The 24698-nt window shown below is 42.0% G+C and overlaps 1 protein-coding gene across 1 annotated transcript in view; it reads left to right on the forward strand.

Moving 5' to 3' along the window:
- The window catches only part of Dhdds (dehydrodolichyl diphosphate synthase subunit), a 34840-nt gene extending 10396 nt beyond the window's left edge, over window positions 1-24444 (forward strand). Inside the window, exons 6-9 of the mRNA XM_027937467.2 lie at window positions 177-278; window positions 10109-10223; window positions 12505-12612; window positions 22151-24444. Coding sequence (XP_027793268.1) covers window positions 177-278; window positions 10109-10223; window positions 12505-12612; window positions 22151-22387 — 562 coding nt within the window. The 3' untranslated portion in view covers window positions 22388-24444. The remainder of the gene's footprint in view (window positions 1-176; window positions 279-10108; window positions 10224-12504; window positions 12613-22150) is intronic.
- Window positions 24445-24698: the final 254 nt, after the last annotated feature.

Raw genomic sequence — 24698 nt, forward strand, 5'->3', positions numbered from 1 at the left:
ATCTTATAAAACTAATAAGTTTATTCCAAGAAATCTTGGAAATCACAATCCCACCTTTCAGAAGTATGCACAGTTAACATTTCATATTCTATGTCCTTTCAAGATAGGGCCACTCTAATCAGGGACTCCATCCAAGTCATCTGTCTCTGTAAATTGTCCTGTTCTTCCCTCCTCAGGTGTTTCCTGAATGTCTGCTTTGCATACACATCCCGTCATGAGATCACCAATGCTGTGAGAGAGATGGCCTGGGGAGTAGAGCAAGGCCTACTAGATCCCAGGTACCTTGAGTTCTTTCTCCTAGTGACTTACAAGAAGAACAGATCTTCCTGCACCATGTATTTGGCCATGGAAAGATTTAAAGGGATCTCCCAAATGTAGAGGTTAGAATTATTATGGCTTACTTCAGAATTTGTCTGAGTTCACCACACACCAAGAAGCTCCAGAGAAACAGCAAAACAGGTGATGAGGCCATACCATTCAATGAAAAATGACACCTACCTGGCCTCTTGGCAGTATTTTTCCAAGACTGATTGTTGTATTCCACCACTAAACACTCAAGGTCACTCCAGGTGAACTGGGCTGCACAAAATAACCACACAGAGAAATACCTTTTTCTTTGGGTCCTGTGTCAGCTCCTCCACCCTTAGGGGGTCTGTGGAAAGAGAGAGGAAAAACACATGCTGAACCCTTTTTTTTTTTTTTCTTTTTTGGAGAAGCCATTCAAATGAGGCAAGGGATAGGATTACAAAGGAACAGGTGAGTGTAGCTCAACCCCTCTGCATGCGGCCTACTCCTAGGACCACTCCCAGGGCCACACCTTATTAGGCCGAGTCACAGTTATGGCACTACCACTCCAGATCCCCATGGTGCATCAGGACTTAAAGGGGCATGCATTTGAAGTGGCTCCCCACAAATGATTTTTCAGGAATGTACTGTGTTGGGGGGAGACTCTTAGTTCTCTCACATTACAGTTTCACACAACATTAAGGTTTTTTTCAGAAAAAGAAAGTTGTTGCCAGCTACTTGGGAGTCTGAGGCAAGAAGATCACAAGTTCAAAGCCAGCCTGAGCAACTTAGCAAGACCCTGGATCAAAAAAAGGCAGGGCGGGGCTGGGGATATAGCTAAGTAGTAGAACACTTGTCTGGGTGCTAGGTTCAATACCCAATACTGGAAAAAAAAAAAGTTCCTGGGGGGCGGGGAGAAAGAAAGTTCTTAATCTTTAGCGACAGAGTGGGATTCTAATCATTTGAGCTGGGAGGGACTTTCAAAGCCATCTGTCTGATGTTAATATGAAGTAACCTTTAGTGATAGATTAGTAAACGGGGCTGGGATTATGGCTCAGAGGTTCATAGATCACCTAGCATGTGTGAGGCACTGGGTTCGATGCTCAGCACCACATAAATATAAAATAAAGACATTGTGTCCACCTATAACTAAAAAAATAAATAAATAATAAAAAATAGATTAGTAAACAAATAATAGCATTAGTAAATATTAGTAACAAAATAACCCAGACAACATGTTATAGATTTAGTCATTAACTTCATGTGTGAAAAATTCAAGTCTTTATTTATTTATTTTTTGTAATTATTGGGGATTGAATCCAAGGTTTTGTGTAGCTAGGCAAACAGTCTACCACTGAACTACATCCCCAACCCCTTTTGTCCATTTTTTGGATGAGAAAACTGACAACATTGAAGTAACTGACCCAGGGTAATTCTGCTAATAAGTGCCAGAACTGGGACCCATATCTAAAGCTGTCTGATTCTAGAATGCTTCTCTTTTATCTCTATTGTATGAAATCTTGGGACCTAGGAATTTTTCTGATTCCCTTCTCAAGTATAATTAGAAGTATAATTTGATTGACTGGAAACTAGATTAAAAGTCAGGAAGTTAGACCTGGGGATGTAGCTCAATAGTAAAGTACTTGGCTAGCATGCGCAAAGGCTCTGGGTTCCAATCCCAGCACTGCAAAATGAAGGAAGGAAGGAAGGAAAGGATGGAAGGGAGGGAGGGAAGGGAGGAAGGAAGCTTGGTGAGAGTAGAAAAAAAGAAGAGGAGAGTTTTCTTGTTTTTGTGGTGCTGGGAATGGAACCCTGGGTTTCACACATGCTAAGCAAGTATCCTACCACATAGCTACAGCCCCAGCCCTACAAAGATAGCTGTTTATTTTTTATGTGTTTATTTTTTTGCTTTGTTTTATTTTGAGAAGACAGTTACAGTACTGGGAATTGAACCTGGGGCATTCTACCTAAATATTTATTGATTTATTTTTTGCTGTTAACAGCTTTCATTTATTTTTTCATTTACTAAATATTTATTTTTGAGAAAGGATCTTGCTAAGTTGCAGTTCTGCTTCAGCCTCTAAAGTTGCTGGAATTGCAGGTGTTTACCACCACATCCAGTAAGAGAATGGTTTTTAAAACTATTTTATGAAGCTAGGTATAGTGGTGCATGCCTGTAATCCCATGGCTTGGGAGGCTAAGACAGGAGGATCTTGGATTCAAAGCCAGCCTCAGCAAACAGCAAGGCGCTAAGCAACTCAGTGAGACCCTGTGAAAAATAATGATAAATGTTTATGTTAAAAGGAAACAAGCTTTTTAGCTCTTTGGACTTGCTAGGGAAGGCAAATGATAAGTGCCCTAGGAAGGAATAAGCAGTTATCAGGGAATGAGGCAAGAGAATGAGGAGCTCCATTGGTTTCCAGACTACTGATAAGTTCCAGTAGAAAGTGACTGGATTGTGGTGGTGCTGCTGGAATGGATAGAGCAGGCTTGTCCAGAGCTACAAAGCAGGTAAAATCAAGAGGACTAGCTGGAGGTGCAGCTCTGTGGTAGAACACTTGCTTGGTATACATGAGGCCCTGGTTTTGATCCCTAGCATCACAAAAAGACTAGGAAAAGCAATCATTTTGGCCTGGGATCACAGTTCAATAGTTGAGTGTTTACTTAACATACGTTTGGCATATACAGAGAATTCAGTGGACTGACTGGGGAAGGATGTGTGAAGGGTGTATTCAGTGTTTTTTTTTTTTTTAATATTTATTTTTTTAGTTGTAGTTGGAAACAATATATTTATTTCACTTATTTATTCCTATGTGGTGTTGAGGATCGAACCCAGGGTCTCACACGTGCGAGGTGAGCACCCTACCACTGAGCCACAACCCCAGCCCCATGTATTCAGTGTTTTTAACAGCGAAGAGAGGAGCCCTTCACTGTGCTATACATCCCTGGAGATAATCCAGTTTAAGGATCAGGCTAGAACTTTGGTTTGGAATCTGCTATAGATGTTGAACAGAGATGTCAGATCAATAATTGAAGGGTTGGGACTGGAGATACCAGCATGAAGGTCATCTGTGTGTAGGGTAAGAAGGGCATTTGGTTGAGTACCCTTGAGTTTAATCCCTAGTACCAAAAAAAAAAAAAAAAAAAATCTATACGATCTGGGCACAGTGGCATACACTTATATGTAATCCCAGTGAGGGAGACCAAGGCAGGAAAGTTTCTTGCTTTCTTAGCTTCTTCTAGGGAAGCTAAGGACAGTCTCCAGTGAGAAGAGAAACTCTAGGATGGAGTTTTGAGAAACTGCCTTTACTGATTGGGTAGAGTACAATGAGCCTTAAAGGGAAAAAGAGGGCTGGGGTTGTGGCGCTTGCCTAGTATGTGTGAGGCCCTAGGTTCAATCCTCAGCATCACATTGGGGGAAAAAATTTTTTTAAAAAGATAAATAAATAAAAATAAAGTGTCTCCATCCATAACTAAACAACAACAACAAAAAAAAACTGGGCATGATGGCGCACACCTCTATTCCCAGCAGGAGGATTATGAGTTCAAAGCAAACTGCAGCAACTTTGTGAGGCCCTAAGCAACTAAGAGAGACACTGTTTGAAAAAATAAATAGGACGGGGGGGATGTTGCTCAGTGGTAAACTCCTGTGGGGTTCAATCCCTGGTACAAAAAAAAAAAAAAAAATGCTGAGGCAGGAGAACCAAAAGTTCAGGGCCAGCCCAGCCTCAGCAATTTAGCTGGGCTTTAAATAACTTAGTGATTCAATTCCCTATCTCAAAATAAAAAGAAAGGCTGGAGATACAGCTCAGAGATAAAGCACCCCTGGCTTCACTCTCCCCAAAAAAAGAGAGAGAAAAGAAAATGAGCTGTTGGAGAAAAAAATAAGATACTAACTGAATGGGGATGAGGGGGTCAGTTGGGAGGATTAGGTAGGAGAGGGATGTATGAGTGGATGCAAGTCTTTGATAATGTTTTTAGCTTGGAGTGATTTCATACTTGGTCATTATATTGTGAGGCTTTTTAAAATTTTTTTAGTTGTAGTTGGACACAATATCTTTATTTTATTTATTTTTATGTGGTACCGAGGTTTGAACCCAGAACCTTGTACGTCCTAGGCGAGCACTCTACTGCTGAGCCACCAGCCCCATATATTGTGTTTTATAATTAATGTGTTTCAAATCCTTTGCATGTATGAAATAATATATTAAAAATAACAACAGAAAGCTTTTTAGCAAGTAGATTTACTATTCATTCATGTACAGACCTAGAACTCTGATCTCATCTCTTGTTCAGTATACTTTACCCTCACACCACACTGCAGTATCCACTGACCTTACCTCCTGCTTATTGTCCAGCAAGTTTCCCCCAATCCATCTTCTCTGCCCTAGTTTGCTAAATAATTTGCCTCTGTAGGGTTCTCATGCAGACAGGGTATGTGGGCTGGGCAGTATCACCAGGGTCAGGAGGGTGATGTCTCAACCCATTAGCTCCTGCAGCTTGATATGCAGTTCAATCAGAGCAAGAGGCAGTTCTTTTTACATTATTCAAATTTAGACAAACCTGCATTTATATCAGAAAATCAGAGAATTTATTATAATTAGGCTATCCCTAATAGCTGCATTTTCCTTTTCTCTCATCACCATTCAGCTCTTTCTTTTCTTTTCTTCTAGGTATATATTTTTTTTCTCTGGCAATCAAATCAATAGATTGTTTTGTGACTCTGGAATTATAGAAGGAATAAGATTGAGTCTGAAGGATACTTCTCTTCCACTGAGTTACTTTGAACAGATGACTTGACTTTGTATAGGCCTCTATATTCCTTATAAAATAATAGTAATAAGCCAGGCATGGTGGTGCACACCTGTAATCCCAGCAGCTTGGGAGGCTGAGGCAGGAGGATCACAGGTTCAAAGCTAGCCTCAGCAAAAAGCGAGACACTAAGCAACTCAGTAAGAACCTGTCTCTAAATAAAATACAAAATAGGTCTGGGGATGTAGCTCAGTGGTTAAGTGTCCCTGAGTTCAATCCCTGGTACAAAAAAAAAAAATTGCAAGCCAGGTCAGGTGGCAGACACTTCTAGGCTCAGCCTCTTGGGAGGCTAAGGCAGGAGAATCACAAATTCAAGGCTAGCTTGGGCAAATTAGTGAGACCTTGTCTCAAAATAAAATGAAAAGTGTTGTGTATGTAGCTCAGTGGTAGAGAGCTTGTCTCACATGTATTAAGCCCTTGCCTTCAATCCCCAGTACCACAAAAAATAAAACTTAAATCCAGTTATGTCAAAAATATTTATAACAGATGGAATCACCCTGTGAACTGTTTTTATCCTGAATTCTGCTTTTTCACTTAATGTTATAATCTGAATCCCTTCCCATGTCCCATGTTTTTAATAATTCTTAATAACATTATTTTTACCAGTTACCAAGTATCTTACTGTACTTTAGCCATTCCTGTATTTGTTTCTTCTATTTGTTGTCTTGTTGTCAATGTATTCAATTTTCCAATTTCTCATTATTACAAATAATGCCACAATGAATTTTTTTTTTTTTGGCGGGGGGGTGCACTATTGAGGATTGAACCCATAGCCTCATACATGCTTGGCAAGCACTCGACCACTGAGCTACATCCTCAACCTGAAATTCTTTTTTATTTTTATTATTTCAAGACACTTTATTTTCAAAACAGGTCACAACATTAAGCTTTTGGCCCAATTTGCCATTGTATAAGCTACACATGCTTGCTGGGCAGCTGAAGGGGCACTCTTCGGTAGTTTGTTTGAAAAGTGAATAAAAATCCACATAAAACAAATATTCAAATAGTTTCCATAGGAACACAGATAAGTGTGATCCTGTTGTGGGAACAGACAGGCAAGACACTGAAGACAGCAGGAAACAGATTTATTTGGCTGTAGCCAGGTTCAGAGGGCAAAGCTTTTGCTGTAATCAATCAATCCCCCTGAACCCCAAGTTCAGGCAGTTTCAGAACTTTATACCTAGTATGTAATTGGAATGGCTCAGAAGTTCACAATCTGCAGAAGTTCACACAAAAGCAGCCGTTTCTTTCACTCTTCTGGTCAATTTAACCCTTCAAGGACAGTGCCTAAAAAGGAGAGAGCTGCTTCTCCCCTTTCTTCCCTCCCCTGCCAGCTGTTACCATGGAGAACAATAAGTAGCATCTTATCTTTGAAATGTAAACATCTCTGTGAAGCTGCAGCCCAAGGCCAGAGGCCTTATTAAAGGATCTTTCTTATTACACTTTGAATTTGCAAACACACTTCCACAAGCTATTATATATTGTTACTATACTAGATAGTCCATAAATGTTTGTGAAAAAACTAGTGAAGGGGTATTCACAACCTGGAGTGCTGATCTCTTTCAGGCCTGTGGCCAAGTAAGATAGAGCAACAGGCAATAGGAAGCTTAACTACATTGAACTCTTTTATAGAGATTATTGTGCTGATAGTCCTAAGATCAATTATGGTGAAGATTTCTGGAAAAGCTTAATTAAGATTTTCTGTGGAGGAGGGAGGTGCCACTATAATCCCATCTTCTAGTCTTCCGTGTTGCTGCATCTGTGTCAACCCTATTCTTCAAAGACATTTCAAATCTAACAGTAATTAAGGTAAATGGTCGCCCAAATCCCTTTATTCAAGCTAAACTTGAAGTTAACACCCACAAGAACGGTGTGTACACACTGATACTAGTGGAAGCACGTGCTGCTGAGAGACGTTTCATTCTGCTTTCTCAAGCAGAAGACACAGGTTGAGTGTGAGGTCCTGCTCCTCCACTTCAGGTACGAAACCGTGGTTCTGAATTTGCTGCTTGAGTTGCCATGCCCAACCTGAAATTCTTGAGTTTAATTCTTGTCTGCATTTTGGATTGCTTCCTCAGGATCTGGGTCTGGAGATCTCCATTTCATTTCATTCTTGCCAAGATTGCACTTTTGGTTGGGGGAGTAGCTTTGGTACTGGGGATTAAATGCAGGAATGCTTTAACCACTGAGATACCCACCCCGAGCCCTTTTTATTTTGAGACAGGGTGTGTAAATTTTCTAGGCTGGCCTTGAACTTGTGATCTTCCTGCCTCATCCTCTGAAGTTGTTAGGATTAGAGGTACCACCAGTATACCCACTGCAGAGATTTTTAAATGTCAACTATTCTAATTTGTTCAAAGCCGGTATTTTACTGTTATTTAATATATAGTATTTCTGAGAAGTCTTCATATAGTCAGCAAGTGCCATTCATTGGTAGATTTTTGTTGCCCAAAATCTACAGATGTTTCATTTTGATTTTGTCCATTTTATCTTTCCCCTTTTAGAGTTATTTCTTTTCTAAGAGCATTTTGCCCACTGCCTGAATTTTTAAAAATGCTCTTTTTGTTTTGTTTATGTGGTACTAGGGATTGAACAAGAGAACTGATCATTTTGTTTGTTTAGAATCCTGAGGACTAATGCCATCCATGGTTGCAATCCTAGAGATTTGGGAAGCTGAGGCAGGAGGATTGCAAGTTTCGAGGCTAACCTCAGCAACTCAGTGAGAGATTGTCTCAATAAAAAATAAGTGAAGAGGGCTAGGATTGTGGCTCAGAGGTAGAGCTCTCGCTTAGCATGGGCGGGACCCGAGTTTGATTCTCAGCACTACATAAAAATAAAGGCATTGTGTTGTGTCCATCTACACCTAAAAAATAAATATTTTTTAAAAAATAATAAGTGAAGAGGTCCTGAGAGTTTAGCTCAGTGGTAAGAGTATATACTTAGCATATACAAGGCCAAGTTCAATCCCTAGCACACATACACACAAAATCCCAAATAATATGGATGTTTTTACAATGTTTTAGAATCCATATGACTTTAAATAAGGTTTTAAAAATTCTCTTTTTGTTTTGTTTATATGGTACTGAGGATTAAACCCTGGGGTGTCTACCACTGAGCTACATCCCAGACCCTTTTTAATTTTTAAAAAAATATTTTATTCCCTAGTATTAGGTGGACACAATATCTTCATTTATTTTTTAATGTGTTGCTGAGGATCGAACCCAGTGCCTCATGCATGCTAGGCAAGGATTCTACCACTGTGTCACAAACCCAGTCCCCCTTTTTAATTTTTGAGACAGGGTCTTGCTAAATTGTTAAGGCTGGTTTTAAATTTGAGATCTTCCTGCCTCTGTCTTCCAAGTCACTAGAATTACAGGTGTGCACCAATATATCTAACTGAAAATGCTCCTGATACTGAATCCAAATAATAACAGAAGTATATAAAGAGAGATGGTCTTTCCATTCCTTATTTCTTGTACAACCCAGTGTTAATAGTATGACATGTGGCCTTTTAGACTTTCTTCTTCATATAAATGTTCATGCATGTGTTTGAGTATAGAGATATGTGTTTGTTTTTCACATTGTATATCTTTTTTTTTTTAAAGAGAGAGAGAGAATTTTTTTTTAATATTTATTTTTTAGTTTTTCGGCGGACACAACATCTTTGTTTGTATGTGGTGCTGAGGGCCGAACCTGGGCCGCACGCATGCCAGGCGAGCGCGCTACCGCTTGAGCCACATCCCCAGCCCACATTGTATGTCTTCTAAAACTTGCTTTTTCCAGGTAACATTAGACCTGGGGCATCTTTCCAAATTGGTACATTTAGATTTATCTTTATTAAAAAAATTAAATAGTTGTGTAGTATTTTATCAAATTGCTGGATCATAGTGTATATAATGTATATGCTTTTTTTTTTTGAGAGAGAGAATTTTTTAATGTTTATTTTTTAGTTTTCGGTAGACACAACATCTTGATTTTATTTTTATGTGGTGCTGAGGATCAAACCCAGCGCCCTGCGCATGCCAGGCAAGTGCGCTACTGCTTGAGCCACATCCCCAGCCTGTGTATATGCTTTTTAGAAACAAATTTTAATTGAGGGGTAACACATATTGTAGAGGGTACATCTTGTGTTAGTCTTGCAGCTAAGTGACTTTGGGCAAATTATTCATCTTCTCTGAGACTCAGTTTCCTTATCTATAAAACGAGGATGGAAATATTGAATATACCAGGCATGGTGATGCACACTTATCCTAGATACCTGGGAAGCTGAAGCAGGAGGACTGCAAATTTAAGGACAGCTTGGGCAACTTAGTGAGACCCTGTCACAAAATAAAACATAAAATGGCCTGGAGATGTAGCTTAATGATAGACCCGCCCCTAGGTTCAGTCCCTAGTACACAAAAACAAAAACAATAAAACAAATACCTTATGTAATTTTTTTTTAGTTGTAGGTGGACATAATACCTTTATTTTATTTTTATGTGGTGTTGAGGATCAAACACAGTGCCTCACGCATGATAGGCAAGCTCTCTACCACTGAGCCACAACCCCAGCCCCTACCTTATGTAGTTGTGAGGATTTAAAATTATTCATTATGATATGTCAAGAGTTTTGTACAACCAATAAAAAAATAAATAAAATTATTCATGGGGTTGGGCATGTATCTCAATGGTAGAGCACTTGCCTAGCATGTGAGAAGCCCTGGGTTGATCCCCAGCACCAATAAAATAAATAATTTTTGAATTTAGCAAACATTTGTTGAGGGCCTTCTCTGTAATAGGTAATATTGGCAAGGGTTTTTTTTTGTTTTTGTTTTGCAGTGCTGGGTATTAAACATGCAACCTCACACTCAAGACCTCACGCTTGATAGGCAAACTCTACCACTGAGCTACATCCCTAGCTCTAGAGTGTATATTTGATAGTGGTCTGTAAACTGGAACTTTATGCATGAAAATTCACCAGAAGAGTACTACAAAAAGGAATGTGTACTTCTGTCTCCTGTTTACCCTAGTGATATCTCTGAGTCTCTGCTTGATAAGTGCCTCTATACCAACCACTCTCCTCACCCGGACATCTTGATACGGACTTCTGGAGAAGTGCGGCTGAGTGACTTCTTGCTCTGGCAGGTACGTGGTTTCCAAGCACCACTATGTTTGTGTCAGGCTAAGAATTACAATTGTACCCAGACTGAATGAAAGTGGTTTGTCCCCACTCTCAGCCATGCTGGGACCAGGGAACTTGGGGCAGGGGGCTAAAATCTGGAGATGTATCTGTAGGCTATGCCTGGCAACATTTGCTTTCCCTTCCACATCTGACCCTGGCTTTGCAAACCTGTATGCTTCTTGATTTCCAAAGTGTAAGGTATCCAGTCTAGAGGGAAACTCAAGGCCACCCAACCTTAGTGAATATTTCACTTGTGTCCCTATTCAGCCAATGGGGCCTTGAAACACTGGTGACCTGCTATTTATCCTAGCACCTTTGGGCTAGATCTTATCTTGCAGTTACCAGCCTCTCCTTTTCAGAATAAAGGTCCTTATGTATGCAAGCTTGGCCCATGCAGGATTTAAACTACATCCACATCCTGAGGGTTTTGCTGTTTCCTCTTGGCTCAGTTACCTCAGCATAAGCGGTCTCCCATATCCAGTTAAGTTTGGTTTTGCTTAAAAATAAGATTGTTTTTGCTGCTACTCGATCCTTGGGTAGCACATGACTAGGGAAAATCCTTTTTCAAGGAGAGGTTGGAGGAAGACTCAACTTGGAAGCAGTTCACAAGGTTAAAGTCCAGAAATTTCAATGAACCACAGTCTACATGAACTAATAATTAGCTGCTGAAGATGCTTTCAGGTATTGGCTGCATTGAAGGAATTATAATGTACACCTAATGGTTCTGTGGCCCACTCTGCTCTTCAGATCACATTTGGAATTTATGGGCACTGAACTTTAAAAGACTACATTGGTGAAATAGAGGATTTAACAGAAGAGGCCGATCTAGAGAATAAAGAGTCTCATGTCTTAGTAGAAATGATAGGAAGATAGTGGTCTGGAAAAGGTAACAGTTTATTCCCTAAAAAAAACACAAAGTTGAGTTTTTCCTCCTTTGTGCTGGAAAGATAGCAGTGACCAAGTTAGAAATGATCCCTGCTGTTTTGAAGCTTAAAATTTGTTGGCAAAGTCAAAATTCTGAACAAGTCATTAAAATCTGTGGAATGACAGGTCTAATCTAGCCTTCAAATATTTGGAAGAATATTACTTTGAAGAAATATACTTATCCTAGAGAGAAAATACCTGGGGCCATGGTATAAGTTGTGGGGAAACAACACTATTGTTTGTGGGAAAACAAACACTATTTTAGGACAGCAGGCTAACAACTAACCTGCCATGAGGCACTGAAATCCTTACCATTAAAAGTAGCAAGTGGTAGCCATCAGAAGTTCCAGTGGCTCATGCCTGTAATCCCAGCAACTTTGTTCAAATCTAGCCTCAGCAATTAACTAAGATCTTGTCTCAAAAAATAAATATAAAGGTCTGGAGTTGTAGCTCAGTGGCCGAGTGTTTGCCTAGCATGTGTGAGGCCCTGGGTTTCATCCCCAGCACTCTGGGGGAAAAACAAAGTTTCCAAAAAAGTTCAGTGATTATTATTTAAGTTTGTCCTGTTCTGTGCTCTACTTTATGTACATTTAATTTATATAGTACCCTAAATAATACTCTTATTATCCAACTTCATACTTGAGGAAACTGAGGCCCAAAGAGGTTAAATAGCTCACCCCAGTTCAAATAGAGCCAGAATTCAGATCCAGGAAGTCAGAATGCAGAACCCATGCTTTTAATTAACCATGGTGCCATGCTGCTGCTACTTAAAAATAACAATGTTATTTGTTCATTGCTGGCTTTTATCAGACAGTGTCTCTTAGATGACCTCTAAGAGCCAAGAGCCAATAACATAATCCAGATGTTATTTCATATTCCTAAAATTGGCTCTTAGAAAAATCTTGGTGGAGATGTTGATTGAGACTTGTTTTAGTTCTGCTTGCCACAGGCTGGTGATCTCACTGCCTCAGATTACCCCTCCCCCATCCATGAGGGAATCAGGGCTGGTCAGGGAAGGCACTGCAGCTCAGGATGCCTATGCTATCTCATTTCTGGGCTTCCTGCTCAGCCTGTTCTTCCACTGGGAGAGTCACCAACATTGTAGCCCAACAGCACATTACTAAACCATACCCTTGGCTGGGGATGTGGCTCAAGCGGTAGCGCACTCGCCTGGCATGCGTGGGGCCCGGGTTCGATCCTCAACACCACATACAAACAAAGATGTTGTGTCTGCCAAAAACTAAAAAATAAATATTAAAAAATTCTCTCTCTCTCTTAAAAAATAAATAAATCATATTCTTCCTTCCCTATCTTTCCCAGACCTCCCACTCCTGCCTAGTGTTCCAACCTGTTCTTTGGCCAGAATATACATTTTGGAACCTCTGTGAGGCTATCCTTCAGTTCCAGATGAACCATAGCATGCTTCAGGTAAGAGTTTGAGGCCGGTCTGTCTGGAAGGGATTGAAGAAAAGGTTAGCACTGATGGACCACCATGCTGTATACCAACATCTTCTGATAAGCATGTTGATATATCTCATTTAATGCTCCCAAGAACCATTGAGATAGGTCTTATTAGCCTCCCGTATACAAATGAGTAAATAGAAGGAAAATAGTTTAGTCAAGGACATATATGCAATAAGAGATAGGAGTTAGGTTCTAGGTACAAGTCTAACCTCTTAAAAACCCAAGAAAATGTTTCTTAGAGAGATTGATCATAATAAGCCTTTAAAAAGAGTAGCTAGGTGCAGTGATACATGCCTGTAGTCCTAAGAGGGAGAAGCAGGAGGAATGTGAGTTTGAGGTCAGCTGGGACAACACAGCAAGACCTCTGTCTTCACTACCACCACCACCACCACCACACACACACACACACACACACACACACACACCCCAAACAAACAAACAAACAAAAAAACAGAAAAATTGTTTAACATTAGTATACAAAATCTAGGCGTTTTCCAGAAAGGGTTAAGAAGAAAATAGTATTGTCTTTCTATTGCATGGAACTATATTGTGCCAAGACTTGTAGTTCTACTTCAATTTTGATCACCAGATCTTGAAAGGGTTTTCCTTAGGAGGTAGTCACCTGCATCTGATTAGCACTTAATAATAATGGGTGTGGGTGATGGTGGCTCACATAATGGGGATTTACTATGGTGATTTCATGTACATTTTCTTATTTAACTCTTCCAAACAATTCAACAGGTTTGGTGACCTTTTTTTTTTTGGTGCTGGGGATTGAACCCAGGACCTTGTACACTGATCTTTAAAATATGAAAACAGATGGGTAAAGAGACTTTAACTGTCCCATACTAAGTAACTGCCACAGAACTAGGAACCTGAACTTTAAAATCAAAGCAGATGCTACTTCTTAAGTCTTTAGAGATAATGGACAGGAAAAAAATAATAACGTTAAGTCAGGGCTTCTCAACCTCCTTGGTCTTGGGGCCTTTGGGGAATCTAATGAAAGCTGTAGGCCATCTTCCTTAAAAAACAATTGCAGACTAGTTTTCCATGAAATTTCATTTATCGCTCAAATACATAGAATACTTTCAAGGGATTTATATAATGAATCCCAAGTTCAAAACTCCTGGTATAAGTCAATAAATCACAAAAGTTTGATCATTAGTTTGATCACTGAAACTCAAAATATGAGGAAAGAAGTTTAGAACAAATGAAAACAGGAAAGTCTCAATTATTCAGTCCTGAGGAATGAATATCAGATTTTTTCACAAGACCAAAGCTCCCTCAAAAAACTTTTTTTTTTTTAATGAGGTAACTTTTTTTTCATAGCTTTATCTTATTCATTTATTTTTTATGTGATGCTGACAATTGAACCCAGGGCCTCACATGTGCTAGGCAAGCGCTCTACCACTGAGTCACAACAACAGCCCTCAAAGAACTTTTAAAACCCTTTTTATGGAAAACTTTCTGAAATGTGTCTCGAACATAATTCATCAACACCTCCTATAGACCAGGCATTCGCTTATGATGATGATGATTAGAACAGTCACTTCTAATGATGATGTTGATGATGATAATGGTAACTGCCACCTTTAAACAATTCACTGTACAGTGATACCCTTGTAAAGTGGAACTGTGTTCTCTAAATTAGATGGTCCCAAAATATCTGGCTTCAGGATTTTTTGTGTATTCTGTGCCTTCCTTCTTTCATTTCCTACTGCTGTCAATGGCTAATTTTGACAGCATCTCTCCTCTCTTGCCTTCCTCTTTACCGTTTTAGATCAGCTATAGGCAAAGAAATCACTTAACCAAGCATGTTAGAATTGTGTGTATAAAATAAGAGCAGATTGGCTCTGCATGCAACCCAGAGAAGCTTGGTGCATGAGCTTTTATGTATGGATACTCTTGTGGATGAACCTCCAATTTGGCTGCCCAGGAGTCTTTTTTTAGTAATTTCAGGTTTCACAGATACTTTTCACAGGGTTGTCAGAGTAGTTACCTCAGGTTTCATCTATTCTGTAAATTTTTGTTGAATCCCTAGAAAGAGTCAGGCACAAAGACAGAGGAGAGTCACCAATTAGCTGGCCAGACAAGGTCTCTACCTTCATGGAGCTTATATTCCTAGTTGTGGAGACACAACTAGGAATTTATTTATTTATTGTTTACAATAAACAAGAAAACAAATAGAAAATTCCTGATTGTAATAAGCCAATAAAGAATACACAGAGTGATGTGCTAAGGTAATGGATGAGTGCAAGGTACTTACTGAAGTTGTGATGTTGGGGTCTTGGCAGAACAGTCTTAAAAAGCCAGTGTGCCTAAGTGGGAGGCATGAGATGAGACTGGAAGGAGTCAGACTTCTGATGGTGCAGAACTTGGTAAGCCATGGGAACAAAACCGATGGCCTTAATCATGGGCATGATAGGATCTGATTGGTATTTGGTAAAAATCACTTAGGAGTTTCAAGGGCAGGACTCAGAGGCAAGAGACCAAATTTCTGCTATCGCCAGAGTTGAGAGAGATGTGCCTCTAGGTAGGGTAGTGGCAGTTAAGCAGGGGAGGACTGAAGGTTAGGGATAAAAATGAACATTAAATCAAAAACAGCTCTGGATGTGGTTGTACATACCTGAAATCAGGAGAGGCTGAGGTAATTGACCATAATTTTGAGGCCAACCTGAGGGTCTTAGCCAGACCTTGTTTCAAAATTTAAAAGACTGGGAGGGCTAGGGAAGAATGGAGGTACTTCGGATTAGACAGAGGGGAGTAAAATGTTTTAATCAGCTTTTTTGCTGCTGTGACTAAAAGACCTGACTAGAGGTCAGGTAGGGGAGGAAAAGTTTATTTAAGGACTGAAGGTTTCAGAGGTATCAATCTGTAGACGGCAGACTCTATTCCTTGGGGCAGGACATCATGGCGGAAGAGTGGGGCAGAGGGAAGCAGCTCACGTAGTGATCTGGAAGCAGAGAGAGAGAGAGGTCTCCACTTGGCAGATACAAATATATATCCCAAAGCCATACCTCCATTTCCTACCTCCAGCCACACCCTACCACTACCAGTTACTACTCAGTTTAATCCCTGTCAGGGGATTAATTCACTGATTGGGTTAAGACTCTCACAACCCGATCATTTCTCCTCTGAACCTCTTGCATTGCCTCACACATGAGCTTTTGGGGCATATCTTGCATCCAAACCATAACATAAAATGAAGGGTAGGGGTTTGGGGGTAGGGATGATAGTAGAATCAGATAGATAGATGATAGAATGAATCAGACATTACTCTATGTGCAAATATGATTACACAACCTGTGTAACTCCATATCATATACAGTCAGAAGAATGAAAAGTTATACTCCATTTATGTATTTTGTGTCAAAATAAATTCTTCTGTCAATTAGAATAAATAAAAAATTTAAAGGCTGAGGATGTAGTTCAGTGGTTAAATGCCCCTGGGTTCAATCCTAGTACTGCCCCCCAGCCAAAAGAAAAAAGAGCAGAAACAAATGAAACTAAGTATATCAAGGTGACAATACCCCTGTACCAAAAGAAAGAAGTTCATTCAAGTTACCTGCATACAGTTCTCTGATGATATATCTTTAGTGAAATCTACTTGGGATTTAAACTGGAAAACAGATTTAAATATTACTTAAGAGGTCTGTTGTTAGTGCTAATGTTGATGATATAATTCTGGAAATCTTAGTTTCTTGTAAGATAAAGCAATTCAGTACAAACACTAATATTTTTAGAAACCAGGATATATAGGTTGTGATCTATGCAGTTGAATGGATAGCTCTACCATTTCCTTGGATGGGATAGAGTCAGGAATTCCATTTTGTACCTGTGAATCATAAGTGCAGACCTTCATTGAGCTCCTACTCTTACATACATCCTTTACCTAGATTCTGTGAGGTGCTATAAAGTACATACTATCATTGCCCCCAGTTTTGGAGTAAGGAAACTGAAGTTATAACAGAGACTGAATTAAGCCTTTCCAGCAGGGTCCCCAGGGTCAGGGGCTGGCCTGGCTTTCTCTATCCAGCAACCCTCAAAGCTCTTTTCTAGAAACATTTGCACATTAGCAGAAGTGCTAAGGGGTGAATCCAGACTGATAACATCCTTCTCACGAGTCTGGCCTCAGACCTGAAAGACCTTTCCAACCTTTTCTCTTAACTCCTTGTTACATACCCTGTTTTGTGGCCCAACTGAATTCTATTGTGAAAATTTGAGCTTAAAATTGATCAAATTATACTGTTGTGTGCATGTATGAATATATTATAACAAATCCCACTGTTATGTATAATTATAATGCACCAATAAAAAGGGGTGTAGAAATCCGAGCTGCTCTGTTTCTAGACCCAACCAGTGTGTCCCTGTTCTCTGCAGGAGCAGAGGGCAGGGGTAGGTTCTGGACATAGAGCAGCTTACGGGATGAAGGGCACAGCTACAAGTTGTTGGGAGCCAGACCTAGGTATCTGAAGGACCATGACAGTCACCAGTGGTCACCTACCTGATGTTGGGAGGCTGGCAAAGGGAGAAAATCTTGGCTATGACATAGTAGGTATTGTCAACAGGGAGATAGGAAATCAGGCCAGGGAAGATGGGGGCAGTTCAGAGCATCTGGTCCTCAATTTGCATGAATGTGGGTCCATGAGAGCTCAAGATGGGTAAACAGAGGTAAGTAAAAGATGTCTGTCCACCTAACTCTAAGCCTGATAGAATAGATGAAGAAGACATGTAGTCCCACAAAATTTCCTTCAGTGCACTGGTCATAGTTTAAACCAGGCTGATGGACTATTATGTTCACAGTGCTCTTCATACAGTCACTGTTTTCTCAGGAGAAGTTAAGAGCTCCAGCTATTGTCTTTGGCATTTTGAATCACAGCACTGCCTACTTAGCCATCTGCCTAACTAGAGTACCATTTTCCTCATCTATAAAATGAGAGGATTATGACAATTATAATATCTACCTCAGATATGTGATAAGGATTCAGTAAGCTAATACATGAAAAGTGCTGCATGCAGTGGCTAATATGATCTACTGCAAGTGTTTCTAGGCCCCTAATCAGACTTTTCCTGTCTCTAAAGAAGCTATATACACATAGCCCCTGCTCATCCCATCCTCAGTACAATTTCCAGGTAGATTCTAGGGGCACTTGAGATCATCATGCTTCTTGTAGGAGGTGCTCTCTGCTCTCTTTATTCAAGGGCAGCCCTCACAGGTGTGGTCCCCAGGTTGCTGGCCTGAGCATGCTGGTTGTAGCTTTAAAGAAGACTCTTCATTGGTTTATTCTTGGCAGTTCTGGGGTCTGAACCTGGGCCCTTGCGTGTGCTAGGCAAACACCCTCACCACAGCCCTTAAATGTTTTGAAGCCCAGGAACTACAGCCTCTCTCCAGGCACCAGCAAGGAGGTGGAGGACTTGAGGATTTACATCCTAGAGGGTCTATTACATCTTGTTCCTTGATTTTTCCAAAAAGAAAAGCAAAAAGGCCTAGTGTCTCTGGGGAAATTGATAAGTTAGGCCACATTTCTCAAAGTGAGTTTCTTGGAGCCCTGTGCCAAGATTGTATAAGGGCTAAACAAAAGGTCTCTGAAGGAATTAATATACTCACCCAGGTGTGGTGGTGCACACCTGTATGCTACTCAGGAGGCTGAGCAATAGGATAGCAAGTTTAAGGTCAGCTTCAGCAACTTAGCAAGACCCTGTCTCAAAATAAAAAGAGCTGGGGGTGTTAGCTCAGTGGTCAAGTGCCTCTGGGCTCAATTAATGCTTAGTCCCCCCCCAAAAAAAAGAATTAAAACTCATTTCCCTTCTGACATATGGTCAGGAAGAGAGACATTGACCTTCAGGACATGTTAGCTTTGGTTTTCTGGAGGGTGAGTACCTGAGAAGAACCTCAGTTACCTCTGAGATTAGGAGAGTAGACCCAGACCACATGGGGATAGACAGGTATCTAGAAGCAGATCATGAGCTTCCCCAATTCACCCTAGAAATTACAGGTTATCCATAGAAGCAGGACACATTTCCATCATCCTCCCCAAATGCCACCTTGGAGAATCCAAAGGAACTGTGTGACCTAGGCCAAATCCCTTCCCAGCTCATCCTTAGTGTCCTTGTCTGTGAAATGAGGCTGTAACAGATTGTGTTAGCAGTGGTCTCAACTCTGTCATCCTCACAGTGAGGATGTGATTCCTGGCAAGTAGGGGTCAGGCTTTACCTTGGCTACAGCCTCCCTGTCCAACATCCCATCAGAAGCCATTGTTGGGAGGAATCCTGAGCCTCACTAAGTGCCTTTAACCAACCCTGCATTTCTTCCCTCTAGGGCTAGGTGCCCCCTATCCTTTCTGTCCTGTCAGAACTTGGCCTGGGTAGCCCTGGCCACCAGCAGTCGTGATAAAATTGCTGATAGTTAATATAGGCTCTAGGCTGGCCATTCTTTATCTCATTGCTTCTCAAACAGTGCAGTCGGGTGGATACCATTATCCCATTTTGCAAATAAAGAAATAGCTTTTAGAAGCACTAGCCTGGCATATGCAAGGTGCTGGGTTCGATCCTCAGCACCACGTTTAAAAAATGAATAAATAAAGTAATGGTATTGTGTCCAACTATAACTAAAAAATAAAATTAAAAAAAAATAGCTTTAGAGAGGTAAATGAAGCCTTTGGACAGGAACTTCTCAAATATCCATGTTCTAGGCTGATTGACTCTACCCTGAGCAAGTTCTTCCATTTCACGGCACTTTACCTCTTATTCCCACTGAGAGGATATTCTCCTCCTTGCATACACCCTACTTCTGTCCAAATATTCTCCCCATTGGTTGAATATCAGCTCAGATTCTGCCTGTTACTGGGTGCAGTGGCACATGTCTATAAGTTCAATTACTCAGCAGTTTGAGGCAGGAGAATCACAAGTTTGAGGCCATGGACAAATTAGCAAGAAGATCCAGTCTCAAAACTAAAAATTAGAAAGTGCTGACGATGTTCCTCAGTGGTAGGGTACTCCTGGGTTCAATCCCCAGAACTAGGGGAGAAAATATAAAATTTTGCCTGTCCATGATGTTTCACTGCTCCTTGACCTTCATCAACCCTAATTGCTTTCTCTGAGCTTGTTTGACCCCATCTCTTGCCTCCCTGAGGACCTCTTCCACATTCTGCCTTGTGTTATGGTACTTTGTATTCATGGTTTTGTCCTGTGCACCTTCATACTTACAACAAAGTTTTATAGGTAGAGCCCAAAGTTCATCCTTACTAAGGCCAGAAAAAAGCCCTTTAGACAAGATGGAGAACTTCTCAAGATGGAGAACTTTATAGCTCTAGTACCCTTCAATGCCTTGAGACAACCCAGAGCCTATGGGAAGGAGATTCCTTTGTCTATTTCTTTTTTTTTTTTTTAAGCTACATCCCCAGTCCTGCCTGTCATAGTGTCGTGTGACTGGGATTACAGGGAGGCTGAGGCAGGAGGATTGAGAGTTCAAGGTCAGCCTTAGCAATTTAGTGAGGCCTTAAGCAAGATCCTAACAAAGACCTCTTAGAAAATAAACACACACACACACACACAAACACAAATAAAAAAAAAACAAACAGTTGGGGATGTGGCTCAATTTTTTTAAAAATATTTTTTAGTTGTCAATGGACCATTATTTTATTTATTTATATGTGGTGCTGAGAATTGAACCCAGTGCCTTATTCATGCTAGGCAAGCACTCTACCACTGAGTCACCACCTCAGCCTGAGGTGGTTCAATTTTAAGCCTTAGTTCAATCCCCAATGCCCAAAAATAAAATTATATTTAAAAAACAATCCCTAGTCCTTCTCTTGTTTTGAGACAGTGTCCCACTAATTTTCCCAGGTTGACCTTGAACTTGCAAGTCCTTCTGCTTCTGGAATCGCTGGGATTGTAGGCCTGGGCTACTGTGCCCTGCCTCTTTTGTCATCTTTGTTCATACAGTAGATCTTTATTGCTAAAAGATCTTAGCAAACCTCCAACAGACAGACAGCACCTCCCTCACAGCTCCATTGTGAGGGTCAAGTGAGAAAACAGATAAAGTGCTGTGTACATGTAAGACATTCTTTAAAGGATGAAGACAGGAGCCTGATGCAGTGGCTCATGCCTGCAATCTCAGCTACTCAGACTGAGGCAGGAGGATCACAGGTCTGAGGCCAGCTTAGTAACTCAGCAAGACCCTGTCTCAAAAAAAAAAAGGGGATGTAGCTCAGTGGTAAAGCCCTTCTGGGTTCAATCATTAAAAAAAAAAAAAAAAAAGGCAGTCAAGGTGCTTATAGTGCCTTTAATTAGATCAAAGACGTGACCACAGGGTAGAACATGGTAAGGGTCATTAGTGTTTGGGATACCTAGAGGTATCCTGTAGGAACACCTAGTTGCCCACTCATGAAAAAGGCTTGGCAGGAGAAGCTCTGGTGCAAAGGCTCCATAGGCCAGACAGACTGGCAGTAACAGAGAGCATCAGTGTGGCACAGCTAGGCCCGGGTTCTGCTCCAAAGGGATATTCCCCTACTGTGCCAGGAGCATCCTCACTTCTCTCCTAGGATCATGCGGTCAGCTGATTGTTTCACATGTAAAAGGCACCCCAAGTGCCAGAGGAAAAAGCACAGTCCCTGACCTCTAGGAGTTTGTGGTTTGCCTGAAGGCATACACTCAAGGTCTGAGAAGTGCTGCCAGAGACTATAATTGCCACCTGGTGTTAGAACTGGTTCCAGGAGCTCTGTGGAATCTTCAAGGGCTTATTTTCTAACAGTAAAAGTGGACTTTGGACACTAACATCTGTTCTAGGAAGATGGAATAAGTGACTGGAGAGAGTTAAACTTGCTTCTCAGTGTTCACAGAAAGGCCATTTGCTGGAAGAGGCAGGCCTGACTTCACACAGGAGAAGAGTCTGGAGCTGAAAACTCATTCAGGGAATTGGAAGGATGGCACTCCCAGAGTAATCTGGGAGACCACAGGAAGTGACCCAATGAACAGTGCCCCAGAATAGAACCCTTCCTTGCAGCAAACAATAGACAATAACAACATGTAAAATTGCTGTTTCTGTCTGAGAACCTGCTAATATGTTAAAGAGGGTTTTGCATATATTATCTCTTAATCCTTAAAACCACTCTTCAAGGTACGCACAACCCCCACTTTACAGATGAAGAAATGAGGTTAGGAAAGGATTTGCCCAAAGCCACGAAGCTAGATGGTGGGGAAATCAGAAGTCAGATCCACATTTTTCAGGTTCCCTTTCAAGAGCAAGCCTGAGAAGAATTGAGAAATACAGATTCTGCTACACAAAACAAACCAAGATGGATCCCTAACTGCCATTGCCCTGCCTACACAATGTGGGCACCACCTACTGCACACCTATTCCCAAAACTTTCCAAAGCTGGTCCAAATTCCACAGTTCCACTTCACTTGGCCTACCCTGTGCCCTACTCTACTTCCTCCATCCCAGTTCTGTCCATACCTAAACATGATCTCCCCACCCCAAACCCCACTTTTCTCCTAGCAGAAGGCCCGAGACACGTATGCAGAGGAACTGAAGAGGCACCAGCTGGAGAGGGACCAGGCTGCAGTGACAGAGCAGCTGCTGCAAGAGGGGCTCCAGGCCAGTGGGGACGCCCAGCTCCGACGGACACGCTTGCACAAACTCTCAGCCAGACGAGAAGAGCGAGTCCAAGGCTTTCTGCAGGCCTTGGAACTCAAGCGAGCTAACTGGCTGGCACGTCTGGGCACTGCATCAGCCTGAATGAGGCTGGCCACCTGCCACTTTGCCCTGCCCTCCAGCCCCCAGGGCCCCACTCCCCTTCCTTTCCCCACACGCCCCTTTTTTTTAGAAAGGCCCCTCCCTCCAAGTGATGAATTTCACTCCTCTTGGCTTGTTAGGGGAGCTCCCAATGCCAATTCTGCTGGCTATACATACCTTTGGACTGGGATAATGGCCCCTGAAGGTGAGAGTCTCATACAAGTACACTAAACCCAGTACACCAGTAGGTTTGGAGAGCAAGGAATCCCAATTCATTGGCTATTTGCTCCATTCACCTTTGCCACCACCACCTATATTCTGGATGCAGTTTTTCTACCAGCACATCCTTCAGCACACAGAATGGCAGCAAAGAGGTCTCTCCACCGCCTAGCTCTTTACCCATCCATCAGCCCTCCCCTGACTTTCACAAAAGATTTGGCTCTACCTTGTTTCTGCTGGTAAACAGCTAATAGGCAGCCAGTGTTATTTGGGCAAGGAAGAAAGGGGCGGGAGAGACAGAGAAAATTTGCCCATCTGCTGCTCCTCCCCTTGGCTCTCCACCTGGGATTTGCTATTGAATCTCTACCCCCTCCCACCACGCAATACTGATTGCTCACTGAAAGGCTCAGCGCCCCCAATGGCGCTAGGAAGCCAGGCGGGTGATTACAATCCAATTACCTATTGTCGACTCAGCCCACACAAGCTTTTCCCCTCCCCTTGCAGGGCATGGGGCCAGGCTGCACTCCCCAGTGAGACTGGCCCCCTCCATGGCTCCAGGGTAACAGGGGCCTCTAGGCCCTGGTGAGTCTAATCCAACGCTGGCTTCCTTCCTTGTGACACATCAGCATAGAACATACATATCTTCCCACCTGACTGCCTCCGGCCCTCACCATCTCAAACTCTTGATTCCTACTTCCAATATTTGAGGCTTCCCATAGCTCTTTGACCTGGCTCCCTACATAGGTCCCAAGATGATTTATTCTCAGCATGGCAAAACTTGTTCCAGATCCTCTCTGCCCATGAGGGCCAAGGTTGCCCAGTAGGAAGATGAGTACAGATTCAAGGCTATGTCCTTTTCCTTACCTCCCCTTGCCAGGCAGCTCTGCAGAGCTGCCGAGAGGATTACTGCCTTTGAAGAGCTGTCTGCCTGAGCAACTCCGTGCTTTAGGTGCCCCAGAGCAGCAAGGACCAACCAGTAATGCCGGCCAAATGCTACTCTAGTCTTCTCGTTTTATATTCTGCAAGCTGTTTCCCAGCACTTCCTTCCAGGAGAGAGGTGGGATCTTGCAAGCCGTGTTGAGTGTACTCTTTAGACCCCTAAATTTTCTATATTCTAGTTTCCTCCTCCTTTCTGTGCCTACATACCTGGCAGTGGAGACCCCTTGGCCATCATTCCTACTCCCAGAATCGAGCATAAATGCCAGATAGTGCGGTTGAGAAGCCAATCAACATACTTTGGCAAGGCCCCCTACACACCTGGCACTCCCCACTACCAATCCCTGGCACGGGGTTCCCAGAGAGCAGGTGCTGTACATTTTCCAGCTTTACAATGGGGCTGTTGACAGCCTTAATTAGGGAGGCATGAATTATGCGACCATAATGCAGAGCCCTACAATTAAGGCGGGAATGAGGGACTGGAGGCAGCAAACGGAATCTGCCCTGTGAGCATGATTGTTGGGTCCGTCTCCCTTCTCTGACTCCTTCAAGATTCGGGTAGAGATGATTAATGGGACTGGTATCTCTCCTTGGCCTGAGGTCCTATATTCTGGGAAAGGTACACGGGTGGAGTTGGGAGGAGCTGCCCCAAGAGGCACTGTCGGGGTGGTAAAGAAAGAAGCAGAAGGCTCATGACTGCCCAGGAACAAGGGCTGCAAGATACTTCAACTCGTGGTTGTTTCCTTTTCTCCTGGTATGATTTGTACAAACCAACCCTTGCCTCACAAAAATCAGGTGGGTCCTATTTATGTGTCCTCCCACCTGTGAGCCAGATCCCTTTTTTGAGGATATTTATCCTGTTCTTGTGTTCTCCTGGGTCTCAAATAGAATTTTTAAAATTCTTAGATTTAAGATGTGTTTTAAGTGCAACAGAAGAACACCCTGTTTTGCTGCTGCAATTGCCTACCCATCCTCCGGTGCACTTGGCTAGCTCCAGGACCCCTGGCTTTGAGTTTAGGGACACTGGAAGAGTTCTTTTGCCATCACAGCACCTGTTCCTCTACTTGTTTCCTAATCCCCAGACGCTTTCTGCCACCCCCTTCCTCTCTCGCAAGTGAAAGGAAACCAGCTTGACAGTGTGGAAGGAGGGATTTCGCCA

Source organism: Marmota flaviventris, chromosome 10 (genome assembly GCF_047511675.1).
Source record: "Marmota flaviventris isolate mMarFla1 chromosome 10, mMarFla1.hap1, whole genome shotgun sequence".
Classification (NCBI taxonomy): domain Eukaryota; kingdom Metazoa; phylum Chordata; class Mammalia; order Rodentia; family Sciuridae; genus Marmota; species Marmota flaviventris.